We start from the raw sequence: 18,405 nt of genomic DNA on the forward strand, positions 1-18,405 counted from the left end.
ATGTACGTCCATCAAGGACAAGGTGGATTGACCTCTTGTTTAATTTAGATCGAATTATATTCAGCATTCTTCGAGTAATAATATTTTATTTTTATGCCAGTCTTTGTCAAAGTTGTTTTCTTTGGAGCGACAATTTTATCATTTCACTCTGTATAAAATAAAATTATTTTAACGAAACCTTGTTTGAAAATACATTATTTGAATTTAAAATTAAGAATTCCATAAGAACTTTCTTCTTAACCTAATATATTGCTCTTCTGTCTGTTGTCTGAATATCTCACCTTTCTATTCTATTTTAAACATTCACAATTCGTCTTGAAAGCATTTACAAAATCAATTAAGGTGTCATCATATTTAAGAAATTAAATACCTTTATTAAACCAAGCAAAATTAAATTGCTTTTAGCTATTATCTCTTTGCGGCACACCAGTTATCATTCCGCATCACACTATTGTACCGAAGCAATTTCATTAAGAATATTTTTTTTGCATAATAATTGTATGGCATTTATTTTTGTTTTGTTTCGTTTTGTTTCAAAGATAACAATAATATCAAGACTCACTAGCAAGTAGACATTCCTGTACATACAACCACATTCACTCGGCTTGACACAGTCGTTATTGCTGAGCAGGTATCCCTCTTTGCACACGCAGCCCTCTTCAGTCCCAGTACAGTTTGGTTTACGATTAGCACAAGATGGTTGGCACACCAAGGCATCGTATTTATATTCTTTATTCTTTCCGCATTTGGCAACTGTAAAAGTAAAATACAAATTTAAAAACAATGCAGTGCCATTAAACATTATTGATAATAAATTAGAGCAAAAAAATATCTTGTTTTATATGAAGCAAAATATAATGTATTGCATATTATAAATGCTTTGCAAAGCATAAACAATTAAAAATTATCAAATTTATATTTAGCATGTTTTTTTGCTGTAAGGAAAAACCTTTAATCAATTGGTAATTTGTATATAAGAATTCAGAAAACTACAAAAAACATGAATTAAGTACACTAAAATGTATGCATGTATAAAAATTACAGGAAATTAAAATAACACCCAACTAAAATAACAGCCAATTAAAACACCAAATAATAAAAAAATATACAATTAAAATAACAGACAATGAAAATGACATGCAATTAAAATAATATACAATTAAAATAACAGCCAATTAAAATAACATGCAATTAAAATTACATGTAATTAAGATAACAGACAATAACAGACAATTATAATGACATGCAATCACGATAACAGACGATTAAAATAAAATGCAATAAAAAACAGCCAATTAAAAAAGACAAGTAAAATAACAGCCAATTTAAATAAGACAATTAAAATAAAACAATTAAAATAAAAGACGATTAAAAACATGCAATAAAAATAACTGACAATTAAAATAACAGCAAATTAAAAGAACGGAGGATTAAAATAAGAAGGAATTAAAATAACATGCAATTAAAATAACAGACAATTGAAATAACAGACAATTAAAAGAACATACAATTAAAACAATAGGGAATTAGAATTACATGCAATTAAAATAACAGACAATTAAAATAGCAGGCAATTATAATAACATGCAATGAAAATAACATCCAATTAAAAGAACAGACAATTAAAAGAACAGACAATTAAAATAACAGGAAATTTAAATAATATGCAATTAAAATAATAGACAATTAAAATACCAAGCAATTAAAATACCAAGCAATTAAAATAACAGGCAATTAAAATAACAGGCAATTAAAATTACAAGCAATTAAAATAACATGAAATTTAAATAAAAGACAATAAAAATAACATATAATTAAAATACCAGGCAATTAAAATAACAGACAATTTACATAAAAGTAAATTAAAATAACAATCAATTAAAATAAAAGACAGTTAAATAAAAGGTAATTAAAATAAAAGACAAAAACACATGCCATTAAAACCCCAGGCAATTAAAATAACAGACAATTAAAATGACAGGCAATTAAACTAAAAAAACAATTAAAACAGACAACAAACATGAAAATATGTGTAAAACAACAGTCATGCAATAGACAACATTGCATTAAAATATTTGTTAAAAAACGTACATGGATTACAATGCGTCAGACAACTTGCATTAAAAGATCTACATTACAATGTGTAAGAAATGATAGTGGGCAATGATTTACATTAAAACATAAAAATACCTGTTAGGAAACATATATGCATTAAAACATTTGTTAGGAAACATGTATGCCATAAAACATTTGTTAGGAAACATGTATGCCTTAAAAGATTTGTTAGTAAACATATATGCCTTAAAACATCTGTTAGGAAACATGTATTCCTTAAAACATTTGTCAGGAAACATATATGCATTAAAACATCTGTTAGGAAACATATATGCCTTAAAACATTTGTTAGGAAAAATTGTATGCATGAAAACATTTGTTAGGAAACATGTATGTATTAAAACATTTGTTAGGAAAGCTATATGCTTTCAAACATTTGTTAGGAAACATGTATGCCTTAAAACATTTGTTAGGAAACATGTATGCGTTAAAACATTTGTTAGGAAACATGTATGCCTTAAAACATTTGTTACGAAACATATATGCCTTAAAACATTTGTTAGGAAACATGTATGCCTTAAAACATTAGTTAGGAAACATGTATGCATTAAAACATTTGTTAGGAAAGCTATATGCCTTCAAACATTAGTTAGGAAACATGTATGCCTTAAAACATTTGTTAGGAAACATGTATGCCTTAAAACATTTGTTAGGAACCATGTATGCGTTAAAACATTTGTTAGGAAACATGTATGCCTTAAAACATTTGTTAGGAAACATATATGCCTTAAAACATTTGTTAGGAAACATGTATGCCTTAAAACATTTGTTAGGAAACATGTATGCATTAAAACATTTGTTAGGAACCATGTATGCATTAAAACATTTGTTAGGAAAGCTATATGCCTTCAAACATTTGTTAGGAAACATGTATGCCTTAAAACATTTGTTAGGAAACATGTATGCCTTAAAACATTTGTTAGGAAGCATGTATGCCTTAAAACATTTGTTAGGAACCATGTATGCGTTAAAACATTTGTTAGGAAAGATATATGCCTTAAAACATTTGTTAGGAAAGATATATGCCTTAAAACATCTGTTAGGAAACAAGTATGCCTTAAAACATTTGTTAGGAAGCATGTATGCCTTAAAACATTTGTAAGACAACGTGCAGGCATTAAAACATTTATTAAAAAACATGAACGTATTAAAATATTTTTAAACTTGTTATATAACATGAACGTTATTATAATACATGTTAGGCATTATGACTGCATAAAAAACATTTGTCAAACAACGCGCACGTATGAAAATATCTTTCAAACAACATGCACGTATGAAAATATCTTTCAAACAACGTGCACGTATGAAAATATCTTTTAAACAACATGCACGGATGAAAATATCTTTCAAACAACATGCACGTATGAAAATATCTTTTAAACAACATGCACGTATGAAAATATCTTTTAAACAACGTGCACGTATGAAAATATCTTTTAAACAACATACACGTATGAAAATATCTTTTAAACAACATACACGTATGAAAACATCTTTCAAACAACGTGCACGTAAAAATATCTTTTAAACAACATACATGTATGAAGATATCTTTTAAATAACATACACGTATGAAAATATCTTTTAAACAACATGCACGTATGAAAATATCTTTTAATCAAAATGCACGCAATAAAATAGTTTTCAGAAAATATGTATTCAAATATCTGTTAGTGAATATTCATACATAAAACGTTCGCGCCTGGTTTACAAAGTATGGAAATGGAAAAGAAACGTTTACAAGTGTTTTTGATATAGATTTACATAATAATACTTTGATAAGTATGGTTTAATTTAAATAAGGATGGTATAATAAAATTTTGGGGTCTGCGTTCGCGCCTGGCCTCCATAGAATGGAAATAGGCACAAACTTTAATAAAGACTTTTCATATCTATCTGCGTAAGTATACTTTGATAATTATGTTTCAGTTTGATGAAATATGGTATAATAAAATTATGGGGTGTTTGTTCGCGCCTGACCTCCATAGAATGGAAATATGTCACAAAGTTTAACAAGGTGTTTTAATATAGATCCACAGAATGTGAACAGGTATGGTATAACAAATTATGGGGTTTATCTATTTTATTTTTACTTTCATCATATTTTGCTTTGGTTTTGATACTCCCAAACTCAAAGCTATCTCTTTACAACCCTTCCTTTTCATAACCTATCATACTTTCATGAATCAAAGTCCATATTCTATAGGCTGTTTTTGAACCCAGTCAACGATGGGTACTTTTCCTCTCCTCACCTTGAGTTGAACATATAGAGAAGTGATACACGAATTACCATTAGCATATATAAGCGACGCTCTTTGTGTAAACAAATCGAGCGGAGGTATTCCGGACGATGTCAAAACATCGTTAAATTCACTACTCCTTCAGCAGCCGCCAATAGCGTAATGGTTAGGAGCCTTGACTGCCATACAGACGGTCAGGTTTCAATCTTGGCTTGAGGTAGTTGCCTGTCTAGCCGCACTGATGAGCTGTGAAACAGCGAAACAGTAATGTATGTGGATGACTATATATATATATATATATCATATGGGGGAAAATGAGTTCATTATATATATATATATATATATATATATATATATATATATATATAATGAACTCATTTTCCCCCATATGGTTTTGACCTTAATAGGATTAAAAATCAAGATATTTCGTGCAAATGTAATATTCACAAACTGCAGCACAATATCTGAAGTGTGTTATAGGCATATTACCTCTCTACTTCTTCGATAATCGTAGATTCCTATATTTTTTCTGCTGGCAGTTTACTGCCGCAATCGGTTAAAATCAATGGAAGTAGTAAAATCTTTTCTCTCAAATTAATTTCTCCTTCCCCCGCCACCACTTACACCGTTTTCGGGATCGTTCACAACAAAGGACAGTTAATGCAGGAACACCGGTTTAGGTTTTCTTTAGTTCATAGTTGTTAAAAAACCTGGAATGGAATTTTAACGTTCCTTTTCGTTCTATGCTTTCTACTGGGTGATGACATTTTTTTCGCTTTATTTCGTTTTGTAGTTGCTTAAAAAACTGGAATGGAATTTTACCGTTCCTTTTCGTTCTATGCTTTCTACTGGGTGAAACGCACCATGGACTTAACCGAATTGCTTTTTGTTTTTCCGATTTCTTTTTTAAAGAAGTTTTACGTTTGTTCGCTGTTTTTTGTTTTGTTTTTGTTTTTCCGATTTTTTACAGAAGTTTGACATCGTTTTTTTTTAAAAATATTTAAACAGATTAATTACTTCGCTTATTCTTTACTTTACTCCCCCTCCCTTACACACACACTTCCAAACACTCGGGCAACGCCGGGTAACCCCGTTAGTTGCATATAATTTTTGCCTACTGTACAATACATTAGATCTATCATCGAGGAATTTATTATTACAAATTTCTCACTTAAACACTGCAAACACATTCTATTTAAATGTTTACAGACAATTTTTTCTAACGATCTGACATTTTTAGATGCTTTTAGATCATATGTTTTTTTTTTAAATATTATATACAATATGTAAGAAGATATGCATTTACTATTTCAGATAAAGATTAGTCTTCTCATTGAAAACTATTGAATATATGAGAATTTTAAAGTTAGACTTAAGCAGCAATAAATCCAACACATCGAGATTTCGTCTAACCACTATTTATTATTCTGCTTTCCATAATATATTTTGCAACGAATAATTGCATTTCAATTCCGTTCTTTTCCAAAAACTTATTCCTGCTCGAAATACTGATAAAGCAAAAACATTTTTCTTGTTATAGTACATTGAATATTATAATCATGTCAATCATCCCGGTGAAAAAGGAATGAAACTTACGGCATTTTGCTTTCTTTCTCCACCGGATAGAGACTCCCTCATCTTCACATAATTGTATGAATGCTTCCATGGCTTGGCAAAAGACGGTGTCTATTTTAGGACTTCCATTATAAGCACACGTATCGATTTTGCACGACTTCAGCTGCCCTGCTACTACATCTTTTGGCAAGTTGTCCCGGCATTTCGTGAATATCTTATCCATAATTAAGTCACATCGCTTTGCGTCTGGCGTTTCGCAATCTTCGTCGATGTCAGTAACGTTGCAACTAGAAAGAAAAGAGAACAACGCAAAAAACAAATACATATTAAAGTAACTCTAAAGGCCTGATATTGCCCGGGAGTAGTTAAACTTCTATTAAATGATGTCAATTAACAGAATCAGATATATCCTCTGTGGGATTACAATATTTCACTGTATTTTTTATTGTTTATTTGCCACAAACAAAGCACAGTGCCACTAAGTCGTGGGCGGGGGCTGCTATTTGGAACCAGATTTGCAGGGAGGCAAGCAGCGAGATGTCTGTTCACATTACACTTGAACTTCTGCACGTCAGAACAGTTAGAGAAGCAGAGACCTGGGAGGGTATTCCAAAGTCTAGCAGCTCGAGGACAGAAGCTATTTGAGTAGAAGGCTTGACGACATCTTGGGATCTCTACAGTGTAAAGGTGGGATTTTGCTGCTTGGTGAACCTGTCGCATCAAGGAGGTACTAGTGTTTTAAGTTCGTCTGAGAACTTACCATTTAAGTGCTTATAAAACAAGCACAGAAAATGCCACATTTCGCCGATAGAAATTAGTGCAGGACTTATTAAGTTGGCGACACTTTTTTGTGTAACATCCTCTCTTGTGAAGTTACGTAAGGACTACTGATCTTCTTGAAAACTTCGGCTCATGTCGTCTGGTACTTTGAGAGGCCATCACATTGAATCTGGTATGCTGAAAGCAAATATCGAAGTCGCATATGCCAGACAGAAAAACAAACAATAGAAATTCTATTCTACTAAATTTAAATTCACGAATATATTACAGACTTTGGACAAATATATTGTTCAGTTCTTAGTAAGTTTTAAAAGTCTCAAATCTCTCTTCTCTTCGGAGACAGCACTCAGACGGATCGAAGGAGGGGTGTGTTCATCACGTCTCCAGGGAACGGCGAGTTTCCACACAATCTGTGCTCCTTGGAATCAAACGGGAATCTGCTTAATCTTCGAGTGGGTTAACATTATATAGTGGGTGGGGTGTCGGAGTGGAAAGTCTCCTAAGCCAATCAAATTACGACACGCAGGTGCGGATTGCATGTGTGCACCTCGACTTATAGTCGAGAGTTTTGAAATCTGGGGGCTAAAATCAACATTCAATTCCCATGACCTCAAAAGGTCACGTCCCATCATTCATACAGCCATAATCTGAAGGATCTTCTAGGTCGACAAGTACAGTCGATTATTCTAACATTCTCACGTTTCCTGTTGTCCACTTCTCAAAGAACAATATATCTCCGATTTTCAAACAATAAAGCAAAATATATCTATATATTTCAACTCAAGTCTTGGAATATCCGCCGTTACTGGAATCTATTAAAGCTATCTCAGCATAGGTATCCGATCCTCCTAAAGCCTCAGGGAAGTCTAATCCCCCAGAATGGGGAGCAAAACGCTCTCTTACTTCAATCAGGTCATATTTGAACCCTATCTAGGAGCGAGAGACTAATGGCAGACACACCAATCCAGATGTGACAGCAATATTCAATGCATAGGCGAATCGTGGCTTTGCATACGGGATACTCTCAGATGTGAGTATCCTTCTAGTATGCTATGCCAGTATGTTAGTTCTGTCAACAGTATAGCTTATATGAAATAGTTAAATTATCTGCGACATTTTATTTCAATTCTTTCAAACGGATTCATAATATTCGCAGAATAGATGTTCATATAAAAACGTATTTATTTAGAACATAATAGTTGACATTTTAGCGTTACTATAAATCAGGCGGCAATAAAGTTATTTTTTGCCAAACATTTCAAAAGGAAACATTGCAACTTTTAAAAATATAAACTTATTATTTCATTCCAACTTTCTTATTAATTGCAACTTTTAAAAATATAAACTTATTATTTCATTCCAACTTTCTTATTAATTGCAACTTTTAAAAAATATGAACTTATTATTTCATTCCAACTTTCTTATTAATTGCAATTTTAAAAAATATAAACTTATTATTTCATTCCAAGTTTCTTATTAATTGCAACTTTTAAAAATATAAACTTATTATTTCATTCCAACTTTCTTATTAATTGCAACTTTTAAAAATATAAACTTATTATTTCATTCCAACTTTCTTATTAATTGCAACTTTTAAAAAATATAAACTTATTATTTCATTCCAAGTTTCTTATTAATTGCAACTTTTAAAAAATATGAACTTATTATTTCATTCCAACTTTCTTATTAATTGCAATTTTAAAAAATATAAACTTATTATTTCATTCCAACTTTCTTATTAATTGCAACTTTTAAAAATATAAACTTATTATTTCATTCCAACTTTCTTATTAATTGCAACTTTTAAAAATATAAACTTATTATTTCATTCCAAGTTTCTTATTAATTTCAACTTTAAAAAATATAAACTTATTATTTCATTCCAACTTTCTTATTAATTGCAACTTTTAAAAAATATAAACTTATTATTTCATTCCAACTTTCTTATTAATTGCAACTTTTAAAAAATATAAACTTATTATTTCATTCCAACTTTCTTATTAATTGCAACTTTTAAAAAATATAAACTTATTATTTCATTCCAACTTTCTTATTAATTGCAATTTTAAAAAATATAAACTTATTATTTCATTCCAACTTTCTTATTAATTGCAATTTTTAAAAAATATAAACTTATTATTTCATTCCAACTTTCTTATTAATTGCAATTTTAAAAAATATAAACTTATTATTTCATTCCAACTTTCTTATTAATTGCAACTTTTAAAAAATATAAACTTATTATTTCATCCCAACTTATTCCTTATTAAAAAAATAATGCATCTTCCAGTAGTCTCTCCTTACAATGAACTAAGCTCGAACCTCTGTCCCATCGCCGCATTGCTACATCCTTGTTTTATAAGTACTGTAATGGGATGTGCTCTGTCACATTTTTTTCGTCTTGTCATATTACAAGAATTATTTCGGATAGATTCAGTGCAGGTCAAATTACTAATATACCTTTAAAATAGAAATTAGAAAAGGCAAGCATAGAACAACTAAGCAGGAAATAACGGAAATCAATTTATCTCTACATCAATTTATGTGTCTTTCTATACAAACACACACACACACACACACACACACACACACACACACACACACACACACACACACACACACACATACATGCATGCATATACTGGCACATTTACCACTAGTCTCTTCTTCTTAGACAGGATCTAAAAATCTCCAATCTAATAGGTTCCACACTATCATCTCAGCTCAAACCTCTGTCCCATCGCTGCATTGCTGTATCCTCGTGCTTGCTTTAGAAGTACTTAATGGAGTGTGCTCTGATGAATTCAGTTAATTTGTACTCCCTCTCCCAACGTAGCACATACTCCCAGACAAACCTGTCAAGCAGCAAAATCTCCGCTTCACTGTTGAGACCGTAGATGTTAGAAAGCCTTCTACACTAATAGCTTCTTCTTTTGAACTGTTAGACTTTGGAATTCCCTCATTGTTTAATCCTTCCACCGCTGTACTACGAATCTCCCTTACGTTAAAATGCCAATATGCCTTATTTAGATTGAAGAAGAGTAAAAAACAAAAAAAAAACAAAAAAAAAGCAAAAAAAAAACAAACAAAACAAGCAAAAAAAGCAAAAAACGCAAAAAACGCAAAAAAAAACAAAAAAAAGCAAAAAAAACAAAAAAGCAAAAACAAAACAAAAAACAAAAAAAGCAAAAAAAGCAAAAAAACAAAAAGAAAAAAAAAGAAAGAAAAAAAAGCAGAAAAATAAAAGAAAAAAAAAGCAAAAGAAAAAAAAAGCAAAGTAGATTGAATAAATATCGATTTGTATTTTTCCAAGATCCAGGTTATTTTTTAAAAATATAGATTAGAAAAATATTTCTTTATTAACATAAATAAACTGTTTTACGATGTTAACATAACACTGGGTAACAATTTTTTACTTTTTGAATGTTGCCTAGATTTTTACAACTGAATCAAACAAGGCCGATAGCCATTAGTCGCATGCTCTCGTGCAATGAATGAATGCGTGCATGTAGGATTGACATGAAATTCTTAAAGATAAACTAAAATGACCGAAAAATGGGCTGAAATGACTTAAATAAATAAAAAGTAAATGACTTAGAATGACTTTAATGAACTTAAGAATGAATTGAATTACCTTAAGAATGACTTGAATGCTTAAAAAATAATTGGAATCTTTCAAAAAAAAACTTGAATGATCTGGAGAATGACTTGAGTGGCTTTGAGACTGACTGGTTGTAAAGTGGGTGATCATTTTACATTAAATTGATACAGAAAAGTGATCCCCCACTTTATATTACAAAGTTACAAACATAAGTACAGCGTGTAGTAAGAAAATATACTACACTTTGATCTTGGCCAAAAAGGCAAAGAAAAGGGTATTTATTTGCTTCCCCACCGAGCAAATTAGGCACAAGACCGATTTTTAATGTGAGGAGTAAAGGGGAAATGGGGACCAACTCCCCGGGGAGTAGGGGAGCTGGATAGTGACAATTGGTATGAAGGGTTGCCCCTACATTGACCAAGGTCTTATATGTGGGGTTGCCCCCACATATGGTCTTTGCTTGCTGTATCTGCCGGAACAGATACTACACTTTGAGATATTAAATCCTTTATTCATGTTAAAAATACATTGAAAATCAACAATGAACAAAAAAGCTTAGGCACATGGCCAACTCAAAAGGGGGGATTGTCGGGGTCGTTCATCATCCTTGTCACTCCAGAACTAAATAAACTTGGCCAAAAGGCCAAGAAATGCTTAAAAAGCTAAGAAGAGCATCTACTAACAGCAGACCTTTGATCTTAACCAAAAAGGCCAAGCACAAAAGTTTTACAGACAGACCGACCGACAGACTGACGGAGTGACTTATAGTCACTTGCACGTGACTAAAAATAGAATATATTTCTCTCTTTCAGGTTACATTTTTGTACTAAGTTGATTAAAAAGAAAATCACATCTTATGCCAAAATCGATTACATTTTTGTGGCATCATCAGCTGATTTTTGTCAACACATATCATCCTAAATATATTTATAAGAGAAAAAAAATGTCAACAACGTTTGATTACCTGATAGAAACATTGATTACTGTAAACTGAATAGTATGCTTTAATAAAGATGAATACACGTAAATTGCATGTTTCTTCATAATTGTTCATAGGGCTTGCATTTCTGTTTCTTCAAACTCCTGCGGCACCGAGGTCTCTCTTCAGATTCCAACATTAGTCAGCCATCTTGACTGCATCCCAGAAACCTTAATACCTGTTCTCCATTTCTTTCAGGTCTTGATTGGATCTCTCCCCCTGGCTTTCAATAATTAAACCCAGGTTCTCAGGAAACCGATCCATATGTGAAACTACATAGCGCATCTTGATGATCATTGTGAGCCTACGATTCTGAAAACAGTTTTTTGACAAGTTCTGCATAGTTTCTAGCCTTATTGTTGCCAAGAAAATTCTTCACTAAAAAAACAAATGCCTTCTACGCTTCCAGTTCCATTTCATTCATTGAGTTTTTGAACTCTGATCTCTGATGAGTTGCCAGATCTGAGGACTGTCAAAAATGCCAATTTTCAACTTCTACATGGTTAATCCTGAAAAAGCCTGATACAAGTAAATGAAGCATTCACCATCTTTGTTCGGAGCCAATCTGTAGTGGAATGGGGACAAAAATGGATGTACACATTCAATGCTGACAAGACTAAGCTTATTTCCTTCAAGAATTACAAGAAACTTTCTCAACCACCAATACCTATGGCTAAAGATACATAACTTGAAAGTACTTCTTTCAAACTCCTTGGCTTAACGTTCACAGGAAACATGAGTTGGAATAGATACATTGAGAGTATTGCAAGAGCCGCTGCAAAGGAGGTGGGCTCTCTCTATCATGTTAAAAAGTTACTAATACTTGAAAGTTGTCTTCCGATTTCCTGCCTTCCAGCTGTCTATAATATGGTTGTCCAACGTGAACAAGTTTCTGATGAGCCGTTCCACTTGAGTTAACAAATTTACCGAACTTCCATTACTATTGATTACTATATTGTCCTTTTGACTACTCTACACTCTTTAACCCTTATCCTTGAGTGGCCGATCGGCCTTGATAAGTGGTGACGCCTATGTAAAAAAAAAAGAAAAAAAAAGAAAAAAAAAGAAAAAAAAAGTAGCCTATACCTCTACAAGGCAACAATTCGCCCATGTATGGAGTATTGTTGTCACATTTAGGTTGGTGCATCTACTACTAGTCTCTTGCTCCTGAACAGAGTTCAAAAGATAGTCGCCAACCTGATAGGTCCTGAATAGTAATCTAGGCTTCAGCCTTTGTCCTATTGACGAAATGTTGCATCCTTCTACCTGTTTTACAAGTATTTTAAAAGTGGATTCTCTGATGAACTAAAGCCCTTGCACCCCCTCGACGTAAATACCCCCTACAAACCCGACAAGAAGCACAGTCCAGGCCTACACATTAGAGAGCCTTCTACTCTAATAGTTTCTTGCCCAGATCTAATAGACTTTGAAACTCCCTTCCAGACTCCTGCTTTCCCAACTGTACTGACGTACAAAAATTCAAGTGTAATGTAAACAGACATCTTGTTGCTCAACTCCCTACATAGTATCCATGCAACTTATATCCCTGATAATAGCCCCTACGCCAAAGTAGCACTGCACCTTGTTTGGAGTGAAAAACTGTAATGATCTAAAAAATAATGATTGTTCTTGCGATGAGAAGATTATGAAATAATAAAACTAAACAGCAACAAAAATCCAAAGGATTACTTTAACTAGTTATTTCTATAAAGAAACTCTCTTCCAGGTAATGCCCGGCCACAGGTCAGCTAGTTATTTTTCTAAAGAAACTCTCTTCCGGGTAACACTCGGCCACAGGTCAGCTAGTTATTTTTCTAAAGAAACTCTCTTCCGGGTAACACTCGGCCACAGGTCAGCTAGTTATTTCAATAAAGAAACTCTCTTTCGGGTAACAGTCGGCCACAGGACAGCTAGTTATTTTTCTAAAGAAACTCTCTTCCGGGTAACACTCGGCCACAGGTCAGCTAGTTATTTCTATAAAGAAACTCTCTTCCGGGTAATGCCCGGCCACAGGTCAGCTAGTTATTTTTCTAAAGAAACTCTCTTCCGGTTGACACTCGGCCACAGGTCAGCTAGTTATTTTTCTAAAGAAACTCTCTTCCGGGTAACACTCGGCCACAGGTCAGCTAGTTATTTTTCTAAAGAAACTCTCTTCCGGGTAACACTCGGCCACAGGTCAGCTAGTTATTTTTCTAAAGAAACTCTCTTCCGGGTAACACTCGGCCACAGGTCAGCTAGTTATTTTTCTAAAGAAACTCTCTTCCGGGTAACACTCGGCCACACGTCAGCTAGTTATTTTTCTAAAGAAACTCTCTTCCGGGTAACACTCGGCCACAGGTCAGCTAGTTATTTTTCTAAAGAAACTCTCTTCCGGGTAACACTCGGCCACAGGTCAGCTAGTTATTTTTCTAAAGAAACTCTCTTCCGGGTAACACTCGGCCACAGGTCAGCTAGTTATTTTTCTAAAGAAACTCTCTTCCGGGTAACACTCGGCCACAGGTCAGCTAGTTATTTTTCTAAAGAAACTCTCTTCCGGGTAACACTCGGCCACAGGTCAGCTAGTTATTTTTCTAAAGAAACTCTCTTCCGGGTAACACTCGGCCACAGGTCAGCTAGTTATTTTTCTAAAGAAACTCTCTTCCGGGTAACACTCGGCCACAGGTCAGCTAGTTATTTTTCTAAAGAAACTCTCTTCCGGGTAACACTCGGCCACAGGTCAGCTAGTTATTTTTCTAAAGAAACTCTCTTCCGGGTAACACTCGGCCACAGGCCAGCTAGTTATTTTTCTAAAGAAACTCTCTTTCGGGTAACAGTCGGCCACAGGTCAGCTAGTTATTTCAATAAAGAAACTCTCTTTTGGGTAACACTCGGCCATAGGTAAACTAGTTATTTCTATAAAGAAACTCTTTTCCAGGTAACGCCTGGCGACAGATCAGCTAGTTATTTCTATAAAGAAACTCTCTTCCAGGTAACGCCCGGCCACAGATCAGCTAGTTATTTCTCTAAAGAAACTCTTTTTCAGGTTACGCCCAACCACAGGTCAACTAGTTATTTCTATAAAGAAACTCTTTTTCAGGTAATGCCCGGCCACGGGCCAGCTTGTTACTTCTTTAAAGAAACTCAACGTTAATTGGTGATTGTCTCCGTGATGGAAACTGGCTCAAATGATGACAAGAAGATAATAAAATAATCAAACCAGACAATAATAAAAATAAAAAAATAAAAAAAGATTACTTCATGGTAAAAACATAAAAAGATTATCCTTACTTCTTTGTAGGTTTGTCGCTGTCATCCGGTACAAGATAACTTGTTCCAATCTTTGAATATTTATTTTTATCTCCTGATACATCAACTCCTTCTTTAGTTCGATAATCATTCTTTTCCCCGTCGCAGTCACCGCAGATTCCAGTCAGATTGCCGCCAAGTATAGCTTTCGGTACAGACACTTTAACTCGGCTTTTAGAGTCAAACTTCACTATTAGACCCCATGCTATCTGGACAGTAATCCAGAAACCAGAGCAAGTAATAGAGAGCCCTAAATTTCTGTATGGCAAAGGTACGTAAACTCCGTTTACCTGGTGAAGAAAGAAAATTCATGCAGCATTAGAAACCAGATCAAACAAAGCTTATTATAAAATTGTTTTCATAAAATAAACATTTAAAGCTAAAAAATAAAAGAACAAAATGAATAGTTTGTATTGGAATGGGGACAAAAATGTACGGCAACATTCCATGCTGCCAAGACCAACAAGAAACCAACAGCTTTGGCTCATGATACATTACCTAAAAATATTTCGCTCGAACTTATTGGTTTACGTTCACAGGGAACAGATATATCAAGGGCATTGCCGCCGCTGCTGCTGCGATGAGGGTGGGCTCTCTCTACCATGCTAGAAAGTTACTTACGCCTGGAAGTATTCTGTACTTTTACAAGGCCACCATTCGCCGATGTATGGAGTATTGTTGTCACATTTGGGCTGGGGCATCTGCTACTAGTCACTCACTCCTGGACAGGGTTCAAAAGCTATCAGCTATGCTTCAATCGCTCTCTCGTCGATGAAATGTTGCGCCCTTCTGCCTGTTTTACAAGTATTTTAATGGTAGATTCTCCGACGAACTACAACCCCTTGTACACCTTCAGCGTAAATACCCCCGACAAACTCAAAAAACAGCAAAATCCCACCCCTACACAGTAAAGATTTCCAGATGCTATCGCTCACTGTAACAAACCTTGCTTATGGAATCCTAGAATTCGAGAGCGCTCAACTACGGTTAGTTTTCATGCTTTCGGCATGGTAACACCTTTACACAGTGATTGCTAATCTCTAACTGAACTAAAAACATTAGAATTACCATAAATCTAACAATTTATACCCTGGGTCTTATAATTTTGATCATGTGTAAAAAGCCTAATTTAATAAAAATGTAAATTTTTAAATAAAATTTTTTGAATGTACGTTTTTGTTTCCATAACCTTTTAGATTGTAGTATTAGTAACCTTAAGTCGGAAGAGTTTAAAATCTATCCTTAAAAAAGGGATTTCTTTCTAAAGATTTTTAAGTGGTCTTAAATTTTTGATCAGCAATATATATATATATATATATATATATATATATATATATATATATATATATATATATATATATATATATATAACTACTTCATTTACTCACATGAAATTAATATACGAAAGTATAGATTTATGCGTAAACTTTAAGTATTTACTTCAAAAGTGCTCAATATGTAGGCAGAGCTAGTTAGTAATTTATAAAATATATATGGCGATTAAGCTACACTGAATATTCGGCGTTTCATCCACTCTAAGATTCGTCAGGCTTATGCGCATAAGCCTGACGACTCCTAGAGTGGATGAAACGCCGAATATTCAGTATAGCTTAATCGCCATATATATTTTATATATATATATATATATATATATATATATATATATATATATATATATATATATATATATATATTAGTATATTTAGGCAGCATTTTTTCTTTTATGCACGTTTCATTAAATAGCACAGACAACTCTTGCTTGTTTTTCTTGTAATCCTCCTTTTCTCTTTGTCGGGCCATTTTCCGAACGTTTTTTCCGAGTGAAAAAAGAAATTTCCCATGAAACGTTTTCGACCTCCATTGGTCATCCTCAGGCGAGTAGTAAAAAAATAAAAAAATGAAATTGAAAAATAAAAGTAGCGAGATGAAATGAAAAGACGACAGATTATAAAATTATCAGACGAAAAGAAAATTAAGTACACCCAAACATTAGATATCTCCTAAAAGCCGAAGCTATAAAAAAACGAAACAATACTTCTAAAGCACAATTATTGACCAAAAATCTTAGAATAGCCGCCAGTGAACTAAAAAACAACCCAGATATAACCATCAAACGGGCCGACAAACCCAACATATTCATCATAATGCCCACTGAACTGTACACAAACAAATTAGAGGAAACTCTATCCGACACATCAAAACTCAAAAAATAAATAGAACTCCCACCGAACAACTAAAAACAAAAATTAATAAATTAATTACAGCCAACAAATCACACATTGACTCTATTAAATTAAATAAAATAATAGGTGAATATAGACCAGGTTATATTTATGGAAACGTAAAAATACATAAAGAAAATTACCCTCTTCACCCCATCGTTTCACAAATACGAACACCGGTTCATAAACTCGTAAAAACTCTTCATAAATTAATTATTCTATATTTACCTCCTAGTTATAGAGTTAATTCCTCCGAAGATGTATTAGACATACTACAGTCAGTAAAACCCAAAAATGAACTCCTATCGTCACTTGACGTTGAAAACCTCTTTACTAATGCCCCTGTACAAGAAACTATAGAAATAATAATTAACAATATATATACTTTTATCCCACTCTTCCCGCACTTAAAATTAACCCCGGTACACTACGAAAACTATTGATTTCCTGTACCACAAAAGTCCCCTTCTACGGCCCCAATGGCAACCTTTATATCAAGGTCGACGGTGTTTCAGTGGATTCTGCTCTAGGCCCATTGTTTTCCGAATTCTACATGACCAACCTAGAAACCAAAGTTTTCAATATAATAGCAAAACCATATATCTACGTCAGGTACATAGATGATATACTCTTATTAACGTAAAATCTAGACGAATTAATAAACATTAAAACGCTTTTAAAAATAATTCCATACTAAATTTCACACACGAAACAAATATAAACAATAGTATCTCATTCCTCGATATAGAAATAAAAGTCGACACCGATAAATTTACTACTCACCCCTACAAAAAACCTACCAATAAGGAATCATGTCTTCTTAATTACAAAAGCGAATGCCCTGATAGATACAAAATAACCGTCGTAAAAAAATCTCATCTACAGAACTAAACGCAATTCTTCCACTAACGAAATATTCTATAAATCACTTTCGAACGTAAAACAAACTTTAATTAATAACGGCTTCCCAAACTACATAGTTGACCAGCAGATTAGACACTTTTTAACTACCATTAATAATAAGAATAATAATAATCACGATAGCAGCGATCATATATTATTGTAACCAGATGCATGGGAATTACAAATTAGACGAAAAAATAATAAAAGATATTGCACACAAACATGTCGTAATCACAGAAAAAACTATAAAATAAGATTTATTATTTATTACAAAAAAATTAAAACTAGCCAATTACTAATAAAAAATAACCCTACATCCGATGGCAGTATGCTGAAATTAAAAATGTCGTGTACATCTTTAAATGTCCCATAGGAGAATGCGTCTCCAAGAATAATTCGTACATTGGCATGACTCGAACCAGCATCTCCCGTCGTTTAACATGTCACCTGTCTTCCCCGAATAGTTCAATCTATCAGCACCTCATAGCACACCACACCCCTAAAAATGAGTTTAGAGACATATTAATAAATAACACGGTCATTTTAACTGTCTCATTATTGCGAGGTGGGCCTCCCGATCTTTGAGGCATTGTTAATCCACATTAAAAAAACAACGATTAACCAGACTACAAAACGAAACGGAGGGCACGCTCAAATACTTTTGAGTATTTTAATGATTTTAAGCGATTTTAATCGTCTTTT

At 33.1% G+C, this 18,405-nt stretch overlaps 1 protein-coding gene across 1 annotated transcript in view; it reads right to left on the bottom strand.

The window, feature by feature from the left end:
• Nucleotides 1-18,405, bottom strand: part of LOC145245674 (zonadhesin-like) — a 248,332-nt gene that overhangs the window by 93,970 nt on the left and 135,957 nt on the right. The window contains exons 23-25 of the mRNA XM_080107232.1: nt 14,561-14,868; nt 5,955-6,220; nt 563-753 (exon numbers count right to left, since the gene is read on the bottom strand). Of these exons, the coding sequence (XP_079963358.1) occupies nt 563-753; nt 5,955-6,220; nt 14,561-14,868 (765 nt within the window). The remainder of the gene's footprint in view (nt 1-562; nt 754-5,954; nt 6,221-14,560; nt 14,869-18,405) is intronic.

The sequence above is a fragment of the Euprymna scolopes genome, chromosome 23, assembly GCF_053919585.1.
Source record: "Euprymna scolopes isolate OS-2025 chromosome 23, ASM5391958v1, whole genome shotgun sequence".
Classification (NCBI taxonomy): domain Eukaryota; kingdom Metazoa; phylum Mollusca; class Cephalopoda; order Sepiida; family Sepiolidae; genus Euprymna; species Euprymna scolopes.